Source organism: Lipotes vexillifer, unplaced genomic scaffold, assembly GCF_000442215.2.
Source record: "Lipotes vexillifer unplaced genomic scaffold, Lipotes_vexillifer_v1.1 scaffold690, whole genome shotgun sequence".
Classification (NCBI taxonomy): Eukaryota; Metazoa; Chordata; class Mammalia; order Artiodactyla; family Lipotidae; genus Lipotes; species Lipotes vexillifer.
Genome location: NW_006798376.1, coordinates 3,099,678 through 3,125,741, shown reverse-complemented (window position 1 = coordinate 3,125,741; position 26,064 = coordinate 3,099,678). Strand labels below are relative to the sequence as shown.

The following is a 26,064-nucleotide window of genomic DNA, read 5'->3' as shown; positions in this document are numbered from 1 at the left end:
TTTTATCTCACAGGGAAAGAGCTTATAAAATAGAAAAGAATGCCTTATGATACTTTGTAAAATATGCTATCAACAAGAACATAAAAGTGAAACTCTCACGTGGCCTAAAAGTTATCTTTAAGCACTTAACATGTTTCATACAATTCTACAAATCTTTCTTCTTGATTTTTGCATTTCAAAAAAAAAATTCAGAGATCACTAAATGTGCTGGTTGGATTTTAAGGGTAAGAAGCAGAATTTAGCACACTCTTAAATAAGTTAAAAGATCGAAAAAAAGTAATTTTTCCATTAACTCAAAAAGTATTCCCAATAAATAACAGCTCAGAATATAAATCACTTGCCTCAGACATAACTGTTTTTCTTCACTATTTATTTTTCCTAGCTGATTCAACCTGGTAATCCTTAATGATTCAAGTGTTAAAACTAGAATAAATATAATAATCTTCTTCAAGGCTCCCTAAGAAAGCAGAAGTAAAACACCTACCTCATAATTATGAGGTATAAAATTCAAAAGAACTTAGCTAATAATTTTTCAGTCCTTTTAAACTACATACTTCAAATCAAGGGCCTACTTACAGCTAAGAATGCCAGAATGCTTTTCTTCACTAATAAACAATGACTAAGCAATATGTAAACTGATTTCTACTTTACTGTTTGAAACTCAACTGCCAAAATATCAAATGCTGGATATAAAATAACAGCTAGAAATTTCAGTCTCCAGTCTGTAAGGAGCTTAGAAATTGCAATTCCACCCTAACAGCAAAGAGCTGAACAAACTGAAAAATCAACAATTCTTCTTAGATCCATCAGAGAAGTGAGGTCACAGGTCAAACTGCTGTCCCCCAAATTGGAGAGAGAGACAGGTAGATACAGAGAATCACAATTTACAGGAGCAGAAACCTCCATGGGAACCATGCCAGGGTCGGAAAACCTAAACTGTAATTGACAAATTGCTAGAGGCTCAGTGTGGACAAGTCTAAGTAAAAAACTTCAGGGGACTGGGGCTTCCCTGGTGGTGCAGTAGTTAAGAATCTGCCTGCCAATGCATGGGGCACAGCTTCAAGCCCTGGTCTGGGAAGATCTCACATGCCGCGAAGCAACTAAGCCGTGCGTCACAGCTACTGAGCCTGTGCTCTAGAGCCCGTGAGCCACAACTACTGAGCCCACATGTCACAACTACTGAAGCCCACACGCCTAGAGCCTGTGCTCTGCAACAAGAGAAACCACCGTAATGAGAAGCCCGTGCACCGCAATGAAGAGTAGCCCCCGCTCGCCGCAACTAGGGAAAGCCTGCGCACAGCAACGAAGACCCAATGCAGCCAAAAATTAATTAATTAATTTAAAAAAATAAATAAAAAATAAAAATTTCAGGTGACTAGGCATAGCGGGGGGAGTGAACTCTGCCAGGTCCTCAGTGAATCCTCTCTTGCTTCTGGCAGGGGAAGGAAAAAAGGAGCCATTTTGAAATAAACCAGAGCTTTCTGTTCTTCTTAACAAGGCCTGCCCTCAGGAGAAACTATTTCACCAGAGTCTAACCTGCTAGGGGGTTTTATCAGAGCCTAACCTACCTGGGAGAATAGAAATATTCAACTCTAGCCCCCTCTAACTCTCCTGTGTCATCTATGGAGTTGAAGAAAACTGAGAGGCACTGGTGAAGTTCACTGCTTGGGGCACAGGCTCATCAAAAGCCTGAGACCTAATCATAGCACTATAGAATGCTTCCCTTCCCTCCACACCTTACCACTATATTACTAAAGGCCTATTTACCATAGTTCCTCTTACCCAGTACATCATGTCCACTTTCAACAAAAAAATTACAAGGCATACTGAAAGGCAAAAAACATCATTTAAAGAGACTGAACAAGCATTAGAACCATAGTCAGATACAGCAGGTATGTTAGAATGATCAGGCCAGGAATTTTTTTAAAATATAATTTATCTGTCAAGGGCTTTAATGGAAATAAAAGCAGACAATATGCAAGAACAGATGAATAATTAAAGAGATGAAATTTCTAAGAAAGAATCAAAAATAAATACTAGAGATCAAAAACACAGTATAGAAACAAGGAATATCTTTGTAAACCTGACAAAGATGAGGAAAGAATCTCTGGGCTTCAGCATATGACAACAGAAACTTCCAAAACTGAAAAGCACAGAGAAAGAAGACTGGAAACAACCAGAACAGAATATACAAGAACTGTGGGACAATTACAAAAGGTTTAAATTAACATATATGTAATGCGAATACCAGAAGGAGAAGAAAGAGAGCATATATGTAATGCGAACACCAGAAGGGGAAGAAAGAGAGACAGGGACAGATGAAATATTTAAAGCAATAATGAATGAGAATTTACCCAAATTAATGTCAGATGCCAAACCACAGATCTAGGAAGAGAATACTGAACGGACAAATTCCAAAAAGACTATACCTACACATATAATATTCAAACTTCAGAAAATTAAAAATAATGAAAAAAATTTTGAAAGAAGCCACAGGAAAAAAGCACCTTATCTATAGAGGCACAAAGATAAGAATTACAGCTGACTTCTCTTCAGAAGCCATGCAAGCAAGAAGACAGTGGAGTGAAATATTTTTAAGTGTTGAGAGAAAAAAAACCCCAACCTAGAATTAATGTTGAGGAACTCAGAGCTTTCCTGCTAATATAAGGTACAGGCAAGAACGTTCCCTCTCACTACTGTTTTTCAACGTTGTACTGTAAGTCCTGGCTAATGAGAGGAGATAAGAAAATAAAATAAAAGGTATACATATTGAGAAGGAAGAAATAAAACTGTCTTTGTTTGCAAATGACATGATCACCTATCTAGAAAATCCAAAGAATCAACAAAAAAAAAACCTCCTGGAATCAATAAGCACTTATACCAAGATTGCAAGATACAAGGTTAATATACTAAAGTCAACTGCTCTTCTATATACTAACAATAATCAAATTTCCATTTGAAATTAAAAACACATGACCATTTACACTAGCAACCCTAAAAATGAAATACTTAGGTATAAAATAACAAAATACGTACAAGATCTATATGAGGAAAACTACAAAGCTCTTATGAATGAAATCAAAGAATAAATAAATGAAGTGATATTCCATGCTCACAGACAGGAAGGCTCAGTATTGTCAAAATGTCAGTTTTCCCTAACTTGATCTATGGATTCAACACAATCCCAATCAAAATCCCAGCAAGTTGTTCTTTTGGATATATTCTGAAGTTTATATGGAGAGGCAAAAGACACAGATAGCCAACACTCAATACTGAAGGAGAAAAACAAAGTTGGAGGATTGATACTACTCGACTTCATGACTTACTGTAAAGCTACAGTTATGAAGATAGTGTGGTATTAGTGAAAGAATAGACAAATCAATGGAACCGAAGAGAGAGCCCAGAAATAGGCCCCTGTAAATACAGTCAACTGATCTTTGACAAAGGAGCAAAGGCAATACAATGGATCAAAGTCATTTCAATAAATGGTGCTGTAACACTAGACATCCACATGCAAAAAAACAAAACAAAACAAAACATCTAGTCACAGACGTAACACCCTTCACAAAAATTAACTCAAAAAGGATCAGAGGCTTAAATGTAAAACTCGTAGAAGATATAACATCAGAGAAAACCTAGATGACCTTGGGGATGGCAATAACTTTTCAGATACAACACCAAAGACACAATCCATGAAAGAAATAATTGATAAACTGGACTTCCTTAAACTTAAAAAACATATGCTCTACTTAAGTCAACGTCAAGAGAATGAGAAGACAAGTCACAGACTGACAGAAAATATTTATAAAAGACACATCTGATAAAAGACTGTTATCTAAAATATACAAAGAACTCTTTAAGATTCAACAATAAGAAAACAATCCAACTAAAAAACGGACAAAAGATCTGAATAGACACCTCACAAAAGAAGATATACGGATGCAAACTAAGCCTATGAAAAGGTGCTCATATGTCATTAGGCAATTAAAAATTAAAACAATAGATACCACTACACACCTATTGGAAAGGCCCAAATCCAGAACACTGACAACACCAAGTGCTGGCAACAGGAACTCTCATTCATTCTTGGTGGGAATGCAAAATGATACAGCCACTGTGGAAGTTTCTTACAAAAAAAACATATTCTTATCATGTGATCCAGCAACTACAATGCTTAGTATTCATGCAAATGAATTAAAAACGTATGTTCACACAAAAACCTGAACATGGATCTTTATAGCAGCTTTATTCATAATTATCAAAACTTGGAAGCAACCAAGATGTCCTTTAGTAGGTAAATGAGTAAATTAACTGTGGTACATCCAGTCAATGGAATAATATTCAGCACTAAAAAGAAATGCACTATCAGGGTACGAAAAGATACGGAGGGAACATAAATGCATATTACTAAGTAAAAGAAGCTAATCTGAAAAGGCTACATATTGTATGATTCCAACTATATGACATTCTGGAAAAGGCAAAACTATGAAGGTAGTAAAAAGATCAGTGGTTGCCAGGGGTTGGTGAGAAGGGAGGGATAAACAGGCAAAGCACAGAGGATTTTTAGGTCAGTGAAACTATTCCGTACAATACTACAATGGCAGATACGTGTCATTATACATTTGTCCAAACCCAGAAGATGTACAACACCAAGAGTGAACCCTAATGGAAACTATGGACTTTGGTGATAATGATGTGCTAATGTAGGGTCATCAATTATAACAAATGTACCACTGTGATGTGAGATGGCAATAGTAATGGAGGTTGGGGGGCATGTGGTAGGGAGTTTACGAGAAAACTCTGTACTTGCTGCTCAATTTTACTGTAAACCTAAAACTGCTCTAGGAAATAAAATTTATTAATTAAGCAACAACAAAAAAACTACTACATGGGAATATATGTGACCAAAAAAGCACATTTTTCCTTCCAAAGAGTTAAAATAGTCCCTCTTAAATAGCTGCTCATGCTTGCCCTGTTATAAATAAGACTTACTCACATCTCAATTTTCTTTGACAAAGTTAAGCAGCACACATGTTAAATGTAAAAACATACTGTGTTTCTAAATTACTTCCAAACACCCAAAATTGGGGACTTGGATACCTTCAATTAGTGGAGGCTAAAGAGTTGTGGAGCTTCTGTGTGTGCACATATAGCAGTGATTTTTAAATTTGGGGTTGTTTTTGTAACTCTAAAGATGTCAAAACAAATACACAAAAGTATTTATTTATGGTCCAGCTTTCATCAGAAGCCATTAAAGGTATATGCCAGGTTTCTGTAAAGTAAATCAGTAATTCTTGTGAAGGTAGTGGGCTCCATCTCAGGAACACAACACTCTTTGCTTTGTCTCATAATGGAGAGTGCATCTTAGAAGTGTTCTAAGTCACCTGCTAGGAACTGATTTACTTCACTTAGTACAGGCACAACTGCTGTTTGAAAGAACCAAATCCCCAGCTTCTCCTCAAATATACCCAAGTTCCGAGGATGGCATGGGAATTTTTCTGGGTTTTATTCCCAAGCTTCTTCAATGCAAAGTTGGTTTATGATTAAGCCCAAAATACTGGCAACAGCCACTAGGTAAGAGTGTGTGTGCATATGTCTGAATGAGGGAGTACAGAAGTGTGTGTGTGTGTGTGTGTGTGTGTGTGTGTGTGTGTGTGTCTGTCTGTCTGTCTGTCTGGGGGCTGGGGGGTTAGAAAGACCAGAGAGAACAAGAGAACATAATGTATGGGAGGACAAAAAGGGAAAGAATGTGGAAAAAAAAAATCACTTCTCAGTTTACTCAGTTCCTAACATAAGGCCACTGCACATAGTTTTGCCAGAAAATTGCTGAGCTCATGAAGACTGCTACATTCCATTCTACCTATGGTCCCATGTAAATAGCTTTCTTTGTATCATATGGCCATTCAATAAACAGAGTTGTGAGGTTCAAGATGCCATGACATAAAGAACTAGGTTTTTATCTTTAACCACTTAACAAATTAAGAAAAATTCAGACATTCTATAATTTGCTTTGAACACTCCTATTTTTCTTAAATCATGCTGTTCCTGTTCTCTATTCTGGGTGCAAACTCTAATCCTTCAACAAACATAGACTTCTATTAGTCACACTTCTCATATTAACTATATCCCTGACTTGTAATGATATTCTTTAGAATTCGTAGCACAATAGTCTCCCAAAAAACAAGGAATAAAAAGCCATGGCATAAACCTGTAACTCTGCCCTCTCCCTCTGATAAAAATGCATTAAAGCTGAAATGTCACATTTTCCAAAAAGTGACAAAACCACTTTTACAGAGGTTCATTTTAGCTTTAAAAAATTTTAACAACCCTAGAAAATGTAAACTACTAATACAAATATAAGAAAACAAATAACCTATATGAAATATATGTAGAAATACACAGTTGGAATTCTAATATTTTAGGGTTGAGATCTGGTCAAGATTTGCTCATTTTAGAAATAAGGAAAAGACAAGTGAATTACCTAATGTTATCTAGCAAGATAAGAACGCAGTTCTCTAAATTACAGTCCTCTTTTTACTTATGTAAGTTGGTAAGGAGATTTTATCAAATCTTCCATTAAAAAGCAAAGTTAATTTGAAGTCTAAAATTATGTTGTTAACTGAGGTTTGATGACTATGCATGTGTTCAAAGTAAGTAAAACAACCCCCAAAAAGCTCAACTAGAAAAACAACTGATAATTGCATGTTTTTCCCTAAATGTACTCAGCTTAGATTTTTCTAAGCTCTTAATTCACGTTTCACACTCAACTAATGTTACACAAAGTGTATTTTTAAACATGATCCAGGAATATCAAATAGAGCTTTAGACAACTCATAAAATTCCCATACTTATGTAAGTGCACAAATAAGCAACATGAACTGCCAGAGATATGAGATGCTTTGGGAAGAAAATGAGGAGGAAAAAAAATTTTTTTGAAGTCTTCTTTTACATCTGATTGAAGCATCAGCTCCAATGAGGCATATGGAGAAGCATCAGGTTTGACAGTTTAACACAAATATAGAATGAAATGACTCAAGCATAAAGTTTTATCTCAAGCAAAAATACATAGAAATAACTTTTGCTTCCAGCCAAGATGGAGTAACAGGGACTGGATTTACCTTCCTGCCTTAAACTACTATATAGCCAAACAAAATACATGAAACAGCAATTTTCAGACGTTCGACAATAGTGAGAATAAGAGCGAGGCAAGGCAAATGAGGTGGATCCCAACAGCTGTCCCATCTTAACTGCCTAGAGCTTCCAGGCTGCGGCACAGGGCAGGGGAACCCAAACAGAGCATGGCAGTCTTCCTGAGCAGATGAGACGGAACTGAAAATTTAGGGAGGCCAAGCTGGCTAGAATACACAGGCTAGAGTACCACAGAAGAGAGATCTACAGGGACTCCCCTCAAGTTTTCAGCTAGTACTGATCAGCTCACGTCTGTGAGAAAACTATCCAAACCCAGACAAACAGTGTTAAAACGAAGAAGGCGAAAAAAATCCCCAAAGCTAACACAAGGCCAGGAATAGTTTGTGTTCACACAAGCCGGACTAGGAAAACCTCAAAATATACAGGGTACCAAATAGATGCTCAGGAGGAATTGCCTCAATAGTGGGGCAAAATTAGCCCATAAAAAGCATTATTATAAACACACAAAAAGGTAAACCACAGAATAGGAGAATATATTTGTAAAGCATAAATCTGAGAAAGAATTTGTATCTAGAATGTACTTAAAGAACTCTTACAACAACAGTAAAAATGATAAACAACCCAGTAAAAAAATGGCAAAAGATTTGAACAGACACTTCACCACAGTAAACATATGGATGGTAAATAAGCACACAAAAAGATGCTCAATATCACTAGTTGGCTGTTAGCATAACTGATACCATCTTGAGCCCTTAGAGTTTCTCCTTCCACTGACCCTGCCCAGAACTGTACTGTGTAGCAGTGAATCACTACTCTGTCATCAAGGGCTTTGTAGTTAATAGATATTGTTTAATAATCATCAGGACCAGGTGGCCTCAATGCTCTGTTAGTCCCCAAACAATAAAAACCTTCACTGACGTATTCCCAGTGCCCAGGAGACTCATTACCCATTCGTGAATCCTGACTTAGGAATGCACGTCCTATTTCCAAGTTCCCACCCCCATACCCTAGGTTAACTATAAAACTGTCTCGATGCCCCCTCGGCGGTGCAGAGTACAGTTGTGAATGCTTCCAGATCACTGTCCGCCTGACCCTGATCCCACCATGTGCGTAAGTTACCCTATAATAAACAGATCCATTGATTACATGGAGCTGCCCACCTTTTGTTTTCGTTTCAAGATGCCTTATCAGTTTGGTGGGCACTTTTCATTCCCTCTGTCCTCCAACACTAGTTTTTAGGGAAATGCAAACTAAAACCACAATGAGGTGCTCCAACACACCCATGAGAATGGCTAAAATTAAAAATACCCACCACACCAAGTGTTGGCCAGGATGTAGAACAACTGTAACTCACACACTGGTGGGGAGAGTTTGGCAGTTTCTCAAGAAGTTAAACATACACCTAAATATGACTCAGCTATTCCATCTCTAGATATTAATTACCCGAAAGAAATGAAAGCGTATGTTCATACGAAGACCACAAATGTTCACAGCAGCTTTACTTGTAATAGCCTCAAAGTGTAAACACCCAAATGTCCATCATAAAGAGAATGGATAAACAAATTGTGTAGTATCCATATAATGGAATACTAAGTAAAATGCTAAATAAAAAGGAATGAATGACTGATACCCACAACAAAAATCTTATAACCATTATGCTGAGGGAAAGAAGCCAAACCAAAAATAATGTGCATATACATACTATATGGTTCCACTATATAAAATTCTAGAAAATACAAGTTAATCTATAGTGACAGAAAGCAGATCAGTGGTCTGCCTGGGATTGAGGGGTGGGAAGTACATTAGAAAGAGTCACAAAGAAATTTTTGTATGCAATGGATAGTTCATTATCTTATTACGGTGATCGTTTCATGGGTGTATAAATATGTAAAAACTCATCAAATTGTATACTTCAAATATGTGTTGTTTATTTCACATCAGTTATACTTCAATAAAGTTTTAAAAAATCAAAACAAGTATTAAGAGTTGATATGCTGGCCAAAAAAAAAAAAAAAAAAAAAAAAAAAAAAAAAAAAAAAAGAGTTGATATGCTGAGGTCTGTGAAAGAAATCTTGAATGACCTACCTCAAAAACTCCTCCTCCCATAAAGCCTTTACCAAACCCCAACAGTTCAAATCAATTCTCCTTCAGTATTTCTTTTTACCTGTTTTAGTGCTGTCATATAGATATCCTCCAAACTAGGATATGAGTTCCTTGAGACAATAATTTAAATGTATTCCACTTCGTATATACCTTCTATTGACTGCATAATAAGCTGCATTGGAGCAGAAGTAAAACTAAAATCAGGGAAGCACTCACTAAGGAGGCAGTTGCTAAAATCTAAGAGAGAGAAGATATTAGCCTGAATTGAGATGGTAGCAGTGGGGATGAAGAAAAGTCAAAGGACTTGATATAAAACTGGAAGAAAAAAAAAAACCCACAATATGGTGAGTAAATGTAGAAGGTGAGGGAGACAGTCAAGAATGATGCATAGGTTTGTGGCTTGGATGCCTGGGAGGATAAACAGGGACTGTAGATATTCCTTCATTACATACTAAGCACCAACTGCATGGCGGGCTTGTTCTAGACACTGAGGACAGAGCAGGGAAATAAAGTTCTAGACATCACAGATCTACAGTCTACTGAGAGTCAAAACATGTCTTTCCAGAAGACCAATGGACACTTGAATCTGAATTCAAAGCATAGCCAGGCTGTGCTGGCTTTTACCGTATTTAGCCAGTATCTTTCAACAACTAGCACTATCCTGGTACCTAGTTAAACTCCGCGGAACACTGACTTCGGAAAGTTAGCAAAAAGACAAGCAAGAATATATTCTGAGAATTTAGAATCTGCATACATTCCTAAGAACTTTAAAGGACAAAGCTCAGGCTTCCCTGGTAGCACAGTGGTTGAGAGTCCACCTGCCGATGCAAGGGACACGGGTACGTACCCAGGTCTGGAAAGATCCCACATGCCGCGGAGCGGCTGGGTCCGTGAGCCATGGCCGCTGAGCCTGCACGTCCGAAGCCTGTGCTCCGCAACGGGAGAGGCCACAACAGTGAGAGGCCCGCGTAACGCAAAAAAAAAAAAAAGAAAAGACAACGCTCATTGGTTACAAGGGGCTAAGTAATCTCTTGGTGCCACTATACTTTTATTTCAATGCTGCCATCTTATGTTAAAATGTGGAACTACACAACCTTTAAAAGCCATACTCTTATTCAACTGTGAAATACAAAAACATCAAAGATTTGAGAGTCAATGAAAAGGTAGATAAAGGCTAATGAGAGTTATTTAATGACCATAACATATATTTACAGCAATTACTTCTGGTATCTGAGAGTACCCCTGACACAATGGAAGATCTCACAAGGTAATTAATACATAGTCCAGAATATAAACCTTATTTTGAAAAAGGAAGTGACTTACTGAATCCCCCCAGTTAAAAAATAAAAATAAAAATCTACTAACAGAGATAATGGGGAATGGGAAAGTAGAATAAAATCCAGATATCCCTCATTTATTCAGTAAATTCAACCTGCTTTTCTCATCACAGCTGCTTAAACAGCAATAGCTGTTTAAATTTGCTTAAATAGTAAAATTACTGGTTTTAACTTTAATCCCATCACTGTAGTGATGGTTTAAGAAGGAAAATAAAGTCAAGATCCTAATAAGAGCCAAGGACTATGCATTTGGAGGACTGGTTATATTTAACCAAAATGTTGACACTTGTCAATTAACATCATTTGCAATCTCCAATTTTTCTGTGAAGTAAAACATGCTATTAAAATTATGTTGAAAAATATTCAGAAACATTGAAGAATATCTTTGATTTAATGTTAATATAAAAAGATAACAGAAAAAGAGAACAACCTGTGTATACAATATCATCTCAAAGTGGGGTGGAGGAGGGATGGAGATAGCAAAAAGTAGCCTGGGAACTCTAGAATTAAGTGAAAGACATTTCCTCAGATAATATTAATGACAAAATATTGCTTTTGTGTATATGTATACATATACATATATAAACACACTTGGTATAAACTCAATACAAATACAAAAAAGAACTTTAAAAGTCATGAAGAAAAAAGGTTAATTGTTTTGATAGAACAGATCATAAAAAGTACAAAGATAAAATATTCTGTTAAAACATTATTATTATACCACACTGGTGTGTGATATTAGCAGCGGGGAGGCTGTGTATGTGGGAGAAGGGGTAGTGTGTGGGAACTCTTTTTTTTTTTTTTTGTACCTCTTAATCTCCCTCATCTATTTCTCTCATGTTCTCACTTCCTCCCCCCTGGCAACCACCTCTTTGTTCTCTGTATTAATGATTCTGTTTCTGTTTTGTTTTTTATTTTTATTGTTTTATTTATTTATTTTTTTTTGCGGTAGGTGGGCCTCTCACTGTTGTGGTCCAGACGTGCAGGCTCAGCGGCCATGGCTCACGGGCCCAGCCGCTCCACGGCATGTGGGATCTTCCCAGACCGGGGCACAAACCCGTGTCCCCTGCATCGGCAGGCGGACTCTCAACCACTGTGCCACCAGGGAAGCCCGAGGGAACTCTTTAATTGCTACCCATTTTCGTTGTGAACCTAAAACTGCTCTAAAAAAGTCTATTAGCTTTTTGTTTTTTGTAACCTATTATTCTCTCTTTGCTGAGCACATACTGGTTTCCTTGAGAAATACCCTTAATTTTGGCACTGCTCATAGAATTGGATAGTGTCAATCTGTTTTTTGGAAAGAAATCTGACAGAAGTCTCTAAACTCACTTTCTTCCCTCTACTTATTTAAGAAGATGTCATCTTGATTCGGCTAAATGCATATTTTTTAAAAACCCTAATCAGTCTTTTAGTATAGAGAAAACCAGTCTCTGAAAAGTACCTGCCAGTTTCTTCACAATCAGTGCTAACTCTCCTTCCTCAGTTAGAAAAGGGCGCAGTGGCCAAAATCATTTCCTGACTTACAAGGTCAAACTTTCCTTCCTTTAACTTTTTATACTGTTTTACAATCTTATATGAATAGTTATACCATGGCCCATGGCTTTTATATACATTTCTATCTTCTCTCAATTGTAAGAGTCACAAGTGCAATGACTTTGTCTTACTCATCACTATATCCAGCTCCTAAGACACTGCCTGACATGTATCACAGTAGACGTTTAAAATATTGTTGAATGAATCTTCTTTTCAATTCACAAATAAAGGAGTAGTCCTCCAAAAGGAGTAAAAATTTTCTCCATCTTGCTGATGAAAAGGGAAGTAGTTTAAGAAATGAGCTCAAGACCATGAAAATTTGAAGAGACTAAGTACTACTACCAAATATCTGTTTCCAATATTTGAATAATCACAGCAGCAGAGGGAGGGGAGGTGTGTGAATGTCCGACAAAGACATTAAGGACATGTTTTGACCAGAGAACTCTCGTATGTGATAATAATACCATCTTTGTATACTGCATTATACTAAATGCTTTAATAGACACTACCTCATTTGATTATCACAACAACCCTGTGAATCAGGAGAGATATTCGCCTTTTCAGAAGTGGGGAATTTGCAGCATCACTAAAGCAGAACCAGGACTCAAACCAAACCCAAGCATCTGCCCACTATATCACATTGCCTCTATATTACTGCATCTCATTCAACAAGCCACCCATGAAAATTAGTCTCATTAGCTTCTAAGTATTTAAAAACACAGTCAGCTATTACCTAACATAACAGAGTACTCAGTTCGTTGCATTTTTTCCCCTCTGTACTTCACTTGTGGGTAAGATAAGAAAATTATAAGAAAATAAACTAAAACTGTTAAGATAAAAACAAAACAAATAAAACTTCCTAGCAGGTAATCTAGATTACTATAAATGGACGAACCTCAACTTGGAATGCTTCATCTTCAGATCACATCCAGGAACCACTGCATGTCAGGGATTGTATACACAGCTACACTTTTAATATTCTTTAGTAATCCATGATAGTCAAAATTGCTGACCCCCCAGAAACTGCATTCCTAGGTATATACCCAAGCAAAATAAAAATAAGTCCCCACAAAAATATGAATACAAATGTTCACAGTAGCATTACTCACACCAACCCAAAAGTGAATATATTCCTAATGTCCATCAACTAATGAACAGATAAACAAAATATGGTATATTCATACAATGAAACATTATTCAGCCATAAAAAAAGAATGAAATACAGCACGGGCATGGGGCTTTTTCTTTTTTTAATTTTTTGAAACAAGTTCTGTAGAGTTGATTTACAATGTTGTGTTAGTTTCAGGTATACAGCAAAGTGATTCAGTCATAATCTTTTTCAGATTCTTTTCCCTTATATGTTATTACAAAATACTGAGTGTAGCTCCCTGTGCTATACAGTAGGTTATCTATTTTATGTATAGTAATGTGTATACATTAATCCCAGAGTCCTAACTTATTCCCCACTCCTTTCCCCTTTGGTAACCATAGTTTGTTTTCTATGTCTGTGGGTCTATTTCTGTTTTGTATGTAAGTTCATTTGTATCATTTTTTTTTAAGATTCCACATATAAGCGATATCATATTTGTCTTTCTCTGTCTGGCTTACTTCACTTAATATGATGATCTCTAGGTCCATCCATGTTGCTGCAAATGGCATTATGTCATTCTTTTTTACAGTTGAGTAATATTCTATTGTGTATATATACCACATCTTTATCCATTCATCTGTCCATGTCAATTGAAGTATAGTTGATTTACAACATTATGTTAGTTTCAGGTGTATAGCATAGTGATTCATTATTTTCATAGATTATACTCCATTAAAAGTTATTACAAAAAAAAAGTTATTACAAAATAATGGCTATAATTCCCTGTGCTGTACAATATATATCTTATTTGCTTATCTATTTTATATATAGTAGTTTATATGTCTTTTTTTTAAATTTATTTATTTTGGGCTGCTTTGGGTCTTCATTGCTGTGTGTGGGCTTTCTCTAGTTGCAGTGAGCGGGGGCTACTCTTCTTTGCAGTGCGCGGGCTTCTCATTGCAGTGGCTTCTCTTTTGCAGAGCACAGGCTCTAGGCGCGCAGGCTTCAGTAGTTGTGGCACGCGGGCTCAGTAGTTATGGCTCATGGGCTCTAGAGCGCAGGCTCAGCAGTTGTGGCTCACAGGCTTAGTTGCTCCACGGCACGTGGGATTTTCCTGGACCAGGGATCGAACCTGTGTCCCCTGCAGTGGCAGGCGGATTCTTAACCACTGTGCCACCAGGAAAGCCCAGCAGTTTATATGTCTTAAGCCCATACCCTTATTGTGCCCTGCCCTACTTCCCTCCCCTCACTGGTAACAACTAGTTTGTTTTCCGTATCTGTGAGACTTTGTTTTGCTACATACATGTTTATTTTTTAGACTCTAAATATAAGTGATATCATACAGTATTTGCCCTTCTCTGTCTGACTTATTTCACTAAACATAATACCCTCTAGGTCCATCCATGTTGCAAATGGCAAACTTTCTTTCTTTTTTTATGGCTAATATTCTATCGTATTTACTCATATACACTGCATCTTCTTTATCCATTTGTATGTTGATGGACACTTGGGTTGCTTCCATATCTTGGCTATTGTAAATACTGCTGCTATGATCATTTGGGGGCATGTATCTTTTTTAATTAGTGTTTTCACTTTTTCCAGATACATACCCAGAAGTGGAATTGCTGGGTCATATGGTAGTTCTATTTTTAGTTTTTTAAGGAACCTCCATACTGTTTTCCATAGTGGTTGCACCAAATTATGCTCCCACCAACAATGCACAAGAGTTCCCTTTTCTCCACATCCTCACCAATATTTCTTATTTGCAGACTTTTTGATGTTAGCCATTCTGACCAGTGTGAGGTGATATCCATTGCAGTTTTGATTTGCATTTCTCTAATAATTAGTGATGCTGAGCATCTTTTCATATGCCTGTTAGCCATCTGTATGTCTTCTTTGGAAAAATGTCTGTTCTGGTCTTCTGCCTGTTTTTTGATTTGGTTGCCCATTTTTCAGATATTGGATTGTATGAACTGTTTATATATTTTAGATATTAACTCCTTGTCAGTCATATCATTTGCAAATATTTACTCCCATTTAGTAGATTGTCTTTTCGTTTTATTGATGGTTTCCTTTGCTGTGCAAAAGTGTTTAAGTTTAATTAGGTTCCATTTGTTTATGTCTGCTTTTATTTCCTTTGTTTTAGGAGATGGATCAAAAAAATTATTGCTACAATTTATGTCATAGAGTGTTCTGCCTATGTTGTCCTCTAGGAGTTTTATAGTACCTGGTCATACATTTAGGTCTTTAATCCATTTTGAGTTATTTTTGTATACAGTGTTAGAGAATGTTCTGATTTCATTCTTACATGTTATAAGCATTTTGGGATCATCTCGAAAAAACTCTAAGGAAAGGTGCCATTTTTCTGAATTAGTAAATTCTTTTTTTTTAATTAATTAATTTATTTATTTTTGGCTGTGTTGGGTCTTCATTGCTACGTGCGGGCTTTCTCTAGCTGCAGCAAGTAGGGGCTACTCTTCATTGCGGTGCGCAGGCTTCTCATTGCCGTGGCTTCTCTTGTTGCAGAGCATGGGCTCTAGGTGTGTGGGCTTCAGTAGTTGCAGCACGTGGGCTCAGTAGTTGTGGCTTGAGGGCTCTACAGTGCAGGCTCAGTAGTTGTGGTGCACGGGCTTAGCTGCTCCACAGCATGTGGGATCTTCCCTGACCAGGGCTCGAACCCATGTCCCCTGCACTGGCAGGCAGATTCTTAACCACTGCACCACTAGGGAAGTCCTAAGAAGATTCTTTTTAAGAAGCTGTCAAACTTTTTCAAAGCGGCTATACAATTGTACATTCCCACCAAAAGTGCGTAAGGTTTCCAGTTCCTCCACATCTCACCAACACTTGGGAAAATCTTTTTTTTTTAATTTTAGCCATTGAATAAGAAAAATATGTAGTCCTTTCCTCCTCTGTTTCTCCTTTACTCTCACACTACTACCACATTCACAATACTTCTGACGCTTCTGGTTACCAAATGTGTAGGGTTTTTTTCCCCCACATTAAGCAATTTTCTGTGACACCAGATGGCTGTTCTAAAATTTAACTCGATTCTGACACTATCTACCTAGAGACAGCATCAGATCCCACAGGCTAAGGGTTCAGTTCCACAAGACTGGCCCCCACTTCAGGTGCCAATTGTAAGCAGCAGGTCGTCACCCAGGTTACCCACAACTTCTATCCAGTATGGCTACAGATAGAAGGTTCTCATGACCCCTTCCTCAGGTTTAATTTGCTAGAGTGGCTCAAGAACTCAGGGAAATACTTATTTACATTTACCAGTTTACTAAAAAAGGATATGACATAGGATACAGATGAACATCCAGATGGAAAAGATGTGCAGGGCAAGTTATGTGGGAAGGGGCACAGAGCTTCCATGTCCTCTCCAGGCATGCCACTCTTGCCACACCTCTACTCATTCACCAACCCACAAGCTCCCTGAACCTCGTAGCTGAGATTGATCATTAACTCCACTTCCAGCCCTTTCCCCTTCTCAAGAGAATTGTGGGGGCGGGGGTGGGGGGGGCAATGGGGCTGAAAATTCCAAGCTTCTAATCATGGCTTGGTCTTTCTGGTGACCAGTCGTCATCCTGGAGCCATCCACGAGCCTATACAGTCACCTCATTAGAACAAAAGACACTCCTATTACCCAGGAAATGACAATGGTTTCAGGAGCCCTGTGTCAAGAACCTGGGGCAGAGACCAATATATATATATTTTTTCTATTATTTTACAGCCAGTTTAGGGGTATTACTGGTATTTCACAATGGTTTTAATATCTAATAATATAATCAGTAGATAGTTTATTGCTATCTTTTCATGTGCTTATTTGCCATCCATATATCTTCTTTAGTAAAGTATCTGTTCAAATCTTTTGCCCTCTTTTAAAATTGGGTTATGTGTCACCTTACTAGTGAGATATAACTTCTTTATATATTCTGGATTCAAATCCTTAATCATATATATGTTTTGCAACTATTTTCTCCAAGTCTATTGCTTGTCTTCTCATTTTCCAGATAGTGATTTTTGAAGCACAAAGATTTTTAATTTTGATGGAGTCCATTTCATCAATTTTTTAATGGATTGTGCTTTTAATGTTGTATCTAAGAAATCTCTGCCAAGTCCCAAATAGGCAGAGTAGTAAATGAAGATTTACTACTATGTTTTCTTCTAAGAGTTTCATTGTTTTAGCTCTTATATCCAAGGCCATCGATCCTATATTTTTTGTTTACTTTTAAAAATTGAAGTATCATTGATTTACAATTATACTAGTTTCAGGTATATCACACAATGATTCAATATTTTTATAGATTATACTGTTTAAGTTATTACAAAATAATGGCTATATGTCTCTACACTGTACAATATATCCTTGCTGCTTGATCTTACATTTTCTTCTAGAAGTCTTCTAATTCTACATTTTATACTTAAATCTATGATCCATTTTTGTATAGAATGTGAAGTAAGGGTCTGCCATTTTTTAACATATGGATGTCCAATTGTTCCAGCACCACTTGTTGAAAGGACTATTCTTTTCTCCAATGCATTACCATGGCACCTTTGTCAAAAACTGACCATATATATCGGAATTTATTTCTTGACTTTATTCTATTCTATTGATCCATTTGTTTACGGCTATAGTTTTGTAAGTTTTGAAGTCAGGTATTTATTAAGTCCTTTTGTTCTTTTTTCAAAATTGTTTTAGCTCTTCTGGGTGCTCTGCATTTCTGTATAGATTTTAGAATAAGTTTCTCAATTTCTACAGAGACCTACTGGAATTACAATAGGGATTGCAGTCAACCTACAGATAATCAATCTGAGTCTTCCAATCCATAAAGATAGTATCTCTCTGCATTTATTTGGGTTACCTTTAATTTCTCTCTGTAATGCTTTATAGTTTCCAATGTACAGAAATACTTATTTTTAAAACACCAATGATAAAATTCTTACTTAAGCTTTGAATCTGGTATCAAATTGTAACAGCAAACCTTGCAAAAGTTATTTAAGAATCTTTCAGACACAATTTTAATTACCTCACATTCAACAATGGGACAAACAAATAAACAATGAACAAACAGTAAAGATCTGTTATCTCATAAAGTCTAAGGGTTTTAAAAAGTTCATAAAACCAAGTAGGAAAGAAATTAATGCCTATCTCAAGAGGGAATTTGCCTTGACTATTTTGCCCCAAAAAAGTGTTTGGTCGCAGAAACTAAGTACAGATCTTCCTCCACTTATGATGGGGTTATGTCTCAATAAACCCATCATTAAACTGAAAACATCAATAAGTCAAAAACCTACCAAACATCATAACTTAACCTAGTCTACCTTAAATGTGCTCAAAACACTTACATTTGCCTACAGTTGGGCAAAATCACCTAATACAAAGCCTATTTTATAATAAAGTGTTGAATATCTCATATAATTTATTGAACACTGTACTCAAAGTGAAGACTAGAATGGTTGTACAGATATAGAAGAGTCGTAAGTATATTAGCAGTGTTTCACTCGTGATCGCATGGCTGACTGGGAGCTGTGGCTGACTGCCAATGCCCAGCATCATGAGAGAGTATCATACTGCATATAGCTAGCCCCAGAAAAGATCAAAATTCAAAGTACAGTTTCTACTGAATGTGTATCATTTCTGCACCATCACAAAGTCAAAACATCATAAGTTGAACCATTGTAAGTCAGGGAAGAAAACCAGATCTAGTACAGATGGTCCCTAATTCCCAAACCCAAGAAAATTCCACAAACTGAAGTCATATCCACAAACTCACATAATTTCTCTCTATATCTGTATGTATATAAAACTTCATACTGCCAACCCAATTAAATACACCATCTTCAGTCTTTCTGTCTCAGTGTTTATAGCATGATTTTCATCTCCAACTGTGAATGTATAAGCTTTCATGGAAGCATATTTATCAAATAAAATGGGGTTTATATTCTACCAAATTGTTCAAATTATGAAAAGGTTTTTTTTTAAAACTTTGAGAAGTATGAATGTTAACAGAGACTTTTTGATGAGAAACTCTCATTTAAAATAAAAACAAAAAAAAATTCATACCAGAAACCATGTACAATTACACTATTTATAATAGCAAAAACCAGAAACTACCCAAATGCCCACTGACAAGAGAAGATGATACAAACTGTGGTATTTATTTACTGAATATTGAACATTATTGAATATTGTACTGTAGCAAAAATGAATGAACTACAGCATATGCAACAACATGATAAATATTATAAATGTAATGTTGAGGGGGAAAAAAAACAAGTCCCATTTGCTTATGTCTCTAAGCAAAACTAAACATATTGTTTGGGCACACATACATTCATAATAAAGCCTTTTTATAGAGGCAAACCAAATGCAGAATAGTAGTTAAAGCAGATAGGGAGTAAATGGGGCAAGGGAGGGCAGGAAAATTGAGTCACTAAGGAACACATAAATAGACACATGCAAATTATTGTAATGTTCCAGTTCCTGGGTTGAATGGAGGGTTTATATGTTTATATGCTTTATAACTTACATATGTCATCTAATTCTTTTGTAAGTATAATTATTTTTTTAAAAAACCATAAGCAAAATCTATTTTTAAAAATCACCATTATAAAACATTTTCCAGAAGCGTAACTGGGCACTCAGAATATATTGGGTTGGCCAAAAAGTTCACTTGGGTTTCTCCGTAAGATCCTAAAACCCGAACGAACTTTCTGGCTGACCCAATACACCAAAAAACAATTTTTTTAAAGTTTTTACCTTTGTTTCTGTTCAACTGCTTTGTCCAAGTGCTGAAAGATATCCTGAAACAGGGTGCAGCTGGATTGACTATTAATGGTATACCCATATCCTCTTTTCCAATATTGTTTCAGATCATTTAAGTATTCTAAAACCTAAAAATACAAATTTCAAAAATCATTACTATTAATTTTTATTAATGTAACAGATCTTCTGATTTAATAATGATTTTTTCAGAAAAGGTTACATTGTTTAATCACCATTCTACACAAAGTATAGTAGAATCTTAGCATTTACAGAGTTTATACTTACCATTTCAAGCATTTAAGGGTTGGACCCAAAGGTCCATGACATGGAGATTTATGCTGAGACACAAACCCAAATGGGAATGTAGAGACTGACACGCAAGAGCAAGTTAGTAGTACTCACAAGCAGTAATCCAGCATCCATGACGGATCAGGATACTGGGTTAAAGACACCAGTATCTTTGGGGTGAGTGTGCTCACCTCCCCTTTCTTCTAAAATTATTTTAAGATGAGAGCAAAGATATATACAGAAAAAAGAAAAAATGTACATAGAAGAATATTCATTACAGCACAGAAGGTGCAAACAGTGAATCAGGAATTTTTAAGAATTTCAGGAATGTAGAAACCAGATAGAAAATGAGTTACTTTGGTTCATGTATCAGTTTGGCAAAAACAGTAATTAAAGTAGACCAAGGGGGCTTCCCTGGTGGCGCAGTGGTTGAGAATCTGCCTGCTAATGCAGGGGACACGGGTTCGAGCCCTGGTCTGGGAAGATCCCACATGCCGCGGAGCAACTAGGCCCGTGAGCCACAACTACTGAGCCTGCGCATCTGGAGCCTGTGCTCCACAACAAGAGAGGCCGCGACAGTGAGAGGCCCACGCACCGCGGTGAAGAGTGGCCCCCGCTCGCCGCAACTAGAGAAAGCCCCCGCACAGAAACGAAGACCCAACACAGCCAAAAAAAAAAAAAAAAAAAAAAGTAGACCAAGGATATGGAAAACTGGTACTAGAAGGAATGTGTATTAATACAGATGTCCTAAAGGACTGGCAAAATCCACAAAAACACACATCTTTAAGGCCCGTTTAATTCCGTTTCTTATAAACTAATATTCACAGAGGAACACAAGAGACAATGTACAAGAATATCTCGGAGTAGCACTGCTTAAAGGAGCCCCCCCCCAAAAAAAAATTCCTGGAAGTATCTGTATTTCATTAATAGGTAGAGGCTTAAATAAACTATGATATACACATACTGTGGAATACTATAAGATTATTTGTAGATCTACATGAACTGACATGGAAAAATCTCCAAAACATACTGCTAAATGAGAAGAGCAGGTTAAGAATGATAAATACTTGCTGGCCTCTGCTACTTGCAATAGATCAGACCCACCAACTATTATTGCTGTAGTTCAGTGGGGCAATATTATGCCATTTCTGAACCTATCATGGCCAGAATGCTCTTTATGTACTGGGTTTTTGTATAAAACCCAGTGTATGTTGTCTAACTGCTGTTGGTAGTAGGAGAAGAGCAAGATGGTGGGGAAGGATTGTACACAGATATGTATAGAAGGAAGACAGCTATCTGTAAGTCAAGGAGAGAGGCCTGGAACAGATACTTCTCTTACAGCCCTCAGAGGAGACCAATCCTCCTGACATCTTGATTGTGGACTAGCAAAGGAATACATAATTTTCTTTCTTCATTTTCATGAGAAGTAACTGAAAGCTATCATCTATGCAAGGGGAAGCTCTGGTCCGTTATTTTCAGTGTTTTGATCCTTATGCCTTTCATAGATCTAATTCAAATGCTGGATCTCTTCCTTATTAGCTCTGTAATCTTGGACACATCCCATAATTTAGCTGAGTCTTACTTTCATTATCTGCAAACTGAGAGTTCTAGTACCTCCCGAGAATTGTGCAAAGCCCTCAAAAATGCCCTTAGCACACAGATATTGTTCAATAAATGTCAATTGCTTTGTGAATTCCTGTAGTTGTGTGCTGCAGTGATTTTTTTAAAATAAATTTATTTATTTTATTTATTTATTTTTGGCTGTGTTGCGTCTTCGTCGCTGCATGTGGGCTTCTCACCGTGGTGGCTTCTCTTGCTGCAGTGCACGGGCTCTAGGCACGTGGGCTCAGTAGTTGTGGCACAGAGGCTTAGTTGCTCCATGGCATGTGGGATCTTCCCGGACCAGGGATCAAACCCGTGTCCCCTGCAATGGCAGGCGGATTCTCAACCCCTGCGCAACCAGGGAAGCCCTGCTGCAGTAATTTATATGAGGGGTAATCTCTGTACAATAAACATATTTGTTAAAGACAAAAAAAAGGAATAATACAGTATAATATAATTTACTAGCAAAATACACACACACACACACACGATTACACTGTTTACATTTCTAAGAATGGTATAAATTATAAATAGAGCACAGAAAAGGCTGAAAAGTACACATCAAACTGACAGGAGTGGTAGATTTCTGTGGAGAGGTCTTGAATTGGAGTTGGTGATTAAGGTAGCCTTTATCTGAATGTCAAACTTGTACTCATGTATCATTTGATCCAACACCAAAAGTAAAGGACTAAATCTTGCAACCCAAAAGAGGTACAAGAGAAGACTGCACAGTAGTTATGAGCCATTCTTCTCAGAAGAGTCCCTAGAGAAATTAAGTGCAAGCCATAAGTTTAAGAGCAAGGGTAGGCCACTGCCATATACCAAACACAAAACTAAACATATATTAAAGAGGCAATTAAATTAAGAAGTTAGCAAAAGGGACAAAGTAAACGTTAAAAAAATGAAAATAAAAAGAATTAGATAAAGTTCTGCCAAATCTATTCAAGAAATAAAACAAAAATAGTATCAGAAATGAAAAAGGAGAGGCCCTTCAAACTGTGGCGTAGGGAAAAGGATGTCAAGCAGAATTCGGCAGTCTTGCTGAGTTGAGGAGTCAGAACTCAGAGTTTAATAAGTCTGAAGTGGTTGGAATTAGCAGGGTAGAGTATCAGAGAGAAGGAAGCTACACAGAAAAAGAACTCCAAAAATCGTGGGGGGGTCCCCTAGATTCTGCTGCCGAAGGCCGTGGGAGTTGTAAGCTGATCAATTCCAGAGCACAGAGATATTCATGTTCCAAGTGGCCTAAGTAGAGAGAGCTTCCATAGATGCCAAGACACCTAGGACTTCAATCTGGACCCCAGAAGAGACATACTTTAATAGTAAAGACATGTGTATAAGTAAGGTTTTGTTTCTGAGTTTTGTAAGGTCAGGTCGAGAGCATGAAACTCAGAAAAATGAAGGCTGAAAAGGATCAAACTGATCCGCAAGTAACTTAACTGCAAAATAAAACAAAATTCAATACTTAGAAGACAAAATCCAGGCATTCAACACCATAACATTCACAGTGTCCAGTATCTAATAAATAATTACTGGAAATACATGAAGAAACAAGAAACATGACTTATAACTAGGAGAAAAATCAGTCAGTAAAAGAATCTATCATAAGAAAGAAGGAATGCAAGGATAATTCAATATTAGAAAATGTACTAATGTAATTTCTATGCTAGAAGATTAAAGAGGAAAAAAAAAACATCTTCCTAGATGCCAGAAATTCAGCAAACATTCCTGATCTTAAAAACAATAAATAAATAGAAGGTTTTAGTAAGAAACAGAAATTTTCTTAACTTGGTAAGGATAACTACTAGTGACTATGCCAAACATTGTATTTTGCAATGAAACACTGAAAGTGCTCTTAACTAGAAAATATAAACAAAGCTTTGGGTTTTAAGATGATGGAATTAAGATATATGTGCTCTCTTCTCTCAGAAATCACTCTAAAAAAAGAATGAAAAAGAAATGCAAATGCCCCTTTCAAAGAAATTAGGAGACCTCTGTACCTGAGCCACCACCATAAATGAGCAAGGACTGCCAAATGCAGTGAAAATCAAACAAAACACAAACAAAACCCCTCAGATAAAACCAACAGAAGACAGATCCTCAAAGCACATGGTACACCTGCAGGAGTAGATCCAATAATCCTTTGCTTGAAACAATGAGAACGAAGTCTAAGAGGAGCCTACCTGGACAGTATGTAACACCATTACAGGAAACAGACTGACCTTCCATCTTTATAAGAAGTATTCTACAAAGAATCTCAGAGAAAAACTCCAAACTGGAAGGAACATGACTTATCTCTGAATAGCTGCTCATCCCTACTGGCAACCTAAGAAGTAAAAGCTGAATTCACTGCAAAGATGAGTAATAATTTAAAAGGTGCTAGTATCTTTACAAACATACAAATTAAAAACAAGACTGCTACACAGATAAAATAGCCAGGGAAAAAAAAACCCTCACCCTAGAAATTCTGCTACAGAGAAAATGAAAACTAAAATTAAATAAACACAGTATCATGAATTCCAAAGACTTAAGAAAATAAAATAATCATTTAAAAAATAAAGAGTCCAGGGCTTCCCTGGTGGCGCAGTGGTTGGGAGTCCACCTGCTGATGCAGGGGACACGGGTTCGTGCCCTGGTCCAGAAAGATCCCACGTGCCGCGGAGCGGCTGGGCCTGTGAGCCATGGCCGCTGGGCCTGCACGTCCGGAGCCTGTGCTCCACAACGGGAGAGGCCACAATGGTGAGAGGCCCGCGTACCGCAAAAAAAAAAAAAAAAAGAAAGAGTCCAAAACAAGAAAAAAAATATATGGAAAGAAGCATAAAGATAGAAATATAAACTGGAACAGCTCCAAAAAATAATTGGGCATTATCTAGTAAATTTGAAGTTCTGCATATCCTATGATCCAGCAATTCTACTAGACATGGACCTTTAGAAATGTGTATATACACACCTATAGGCATACACAAGAATATTCATAATAGTCCCAAACTGAAAACAACCCAAATGTTTACTAACAAGATAATGGATTAAAAAACTATGATAATTCATGTAATGGAATACTATACAGCAATAAAAATAACTGAATAGCTACATGCGGCATCATAGATAAATCTTAAAAACATAATGTTGATAAAAAACTAGATACAAAAAAACACATACTGGATGATTCCATTACATAAAGTTCAAAACATATAGTTAAACTGTTTCTTGGGAAAAAAAATAATAAATTAGTAGACACTAAACTAACATCATAAAGAAAATGCAGATATACAAATAAGTAATAATAATGGGGAAATAATCTCAGATATAGAAGGAAGACATTTTTTTAAATCATGAGATAAATCTGCCAAACTCCACAAATAAGTCTGAAAACCTGGAGAACATCAATGACTTTTACAAGAAAATATTAAATACCAAAACCGACCCCAGATGAGATAGAAAATCTAGATATACTTGTTACAATAGAAGATAGATACAAAGCTGCAAAAAGCTATCCCACAGAGAAGTACATAGTTCATGTGTCATTTCTTGTTAGGTTTACCTGACTGCCACTAATCAACTTCCTCCTTTGTGTATCACTATACCTTATATATACTTCTGTTATAGCCATCCCATTGTCTTGCAATGGTTTTTTTGTCTTTCACTCCTTGTGACATTCTTTGAGGACAATGCCTATCTTATGTTAGTATCTTCAGTTTCAACCAAGTGCCTGGCATGGAGCAGGTACTCAAACAATATTTGCTAAATGAAGACACAGATGGACCAGCATTTCATAAGGTCTTGGATATCTAATAATATCCAGAATTCTCAGAATTTCATATATTTCTATACATTTTTAATTCTTAAAACATTTTTTTATAAATTAATTTGTTTTATTTATTTATATTGGCTGTGTTGGGTCTTCGTTGCTGTGCGTGGGCTTTCTCTGGCTGCGGCGAGCGGGGGCTACTCTTCATCGCGGTGCGCGGGCTTCTCTTTGTGGTGGCTTCTCTCGTTGCGGAGCATGGACTCTAGTCACACGGGCTTCAGCAGTTGTGGCTCGCGGGCTCTAGAGCGCAGGTCAGTAGTTGTGGCGCGCGGGCTTAGTTGCCCCGCGGCATGTGGGATCTTCCCTGGCCAGGGCTCGAACCCGTGTCCCCTGCATTGGCAGACGGATTCTTAACTACCGCACCACCAGGGAAGCCCCTTAAAACATT

At 37.0% G+C, this 26,064-nt stretch overlaps 1 protein-coding gene across 2 annotated transcripts in view; it reads right to left on the bottom strand.

Moving 5' to 3' along the window:
* MINPP1 (multiple inositol-polyphosphate phosphatase 1) overlaps positions 1–26,064 on the bottom strand; it is a 45,649-nt gene that overhangs the window by 8,016 nt on the left and 11,569 nt on the right. The window contains exon 4 of one of the 2 annotated variants that reach the window (XM_007470296.1): positions 19,976–20,109. The exons of the other annotated variant lie outside the window; for it this stretch is intronic. Within the exon in view, the coding sequence (XP_007470358.1) occupies positions 19,976–20,109 (134 nt within the window). The remainder of the gene's footprint in view (positions 1–19,975; positions 20,110–26,064) is intronic. 2 annotated transcript variants of the gene reach the window in all.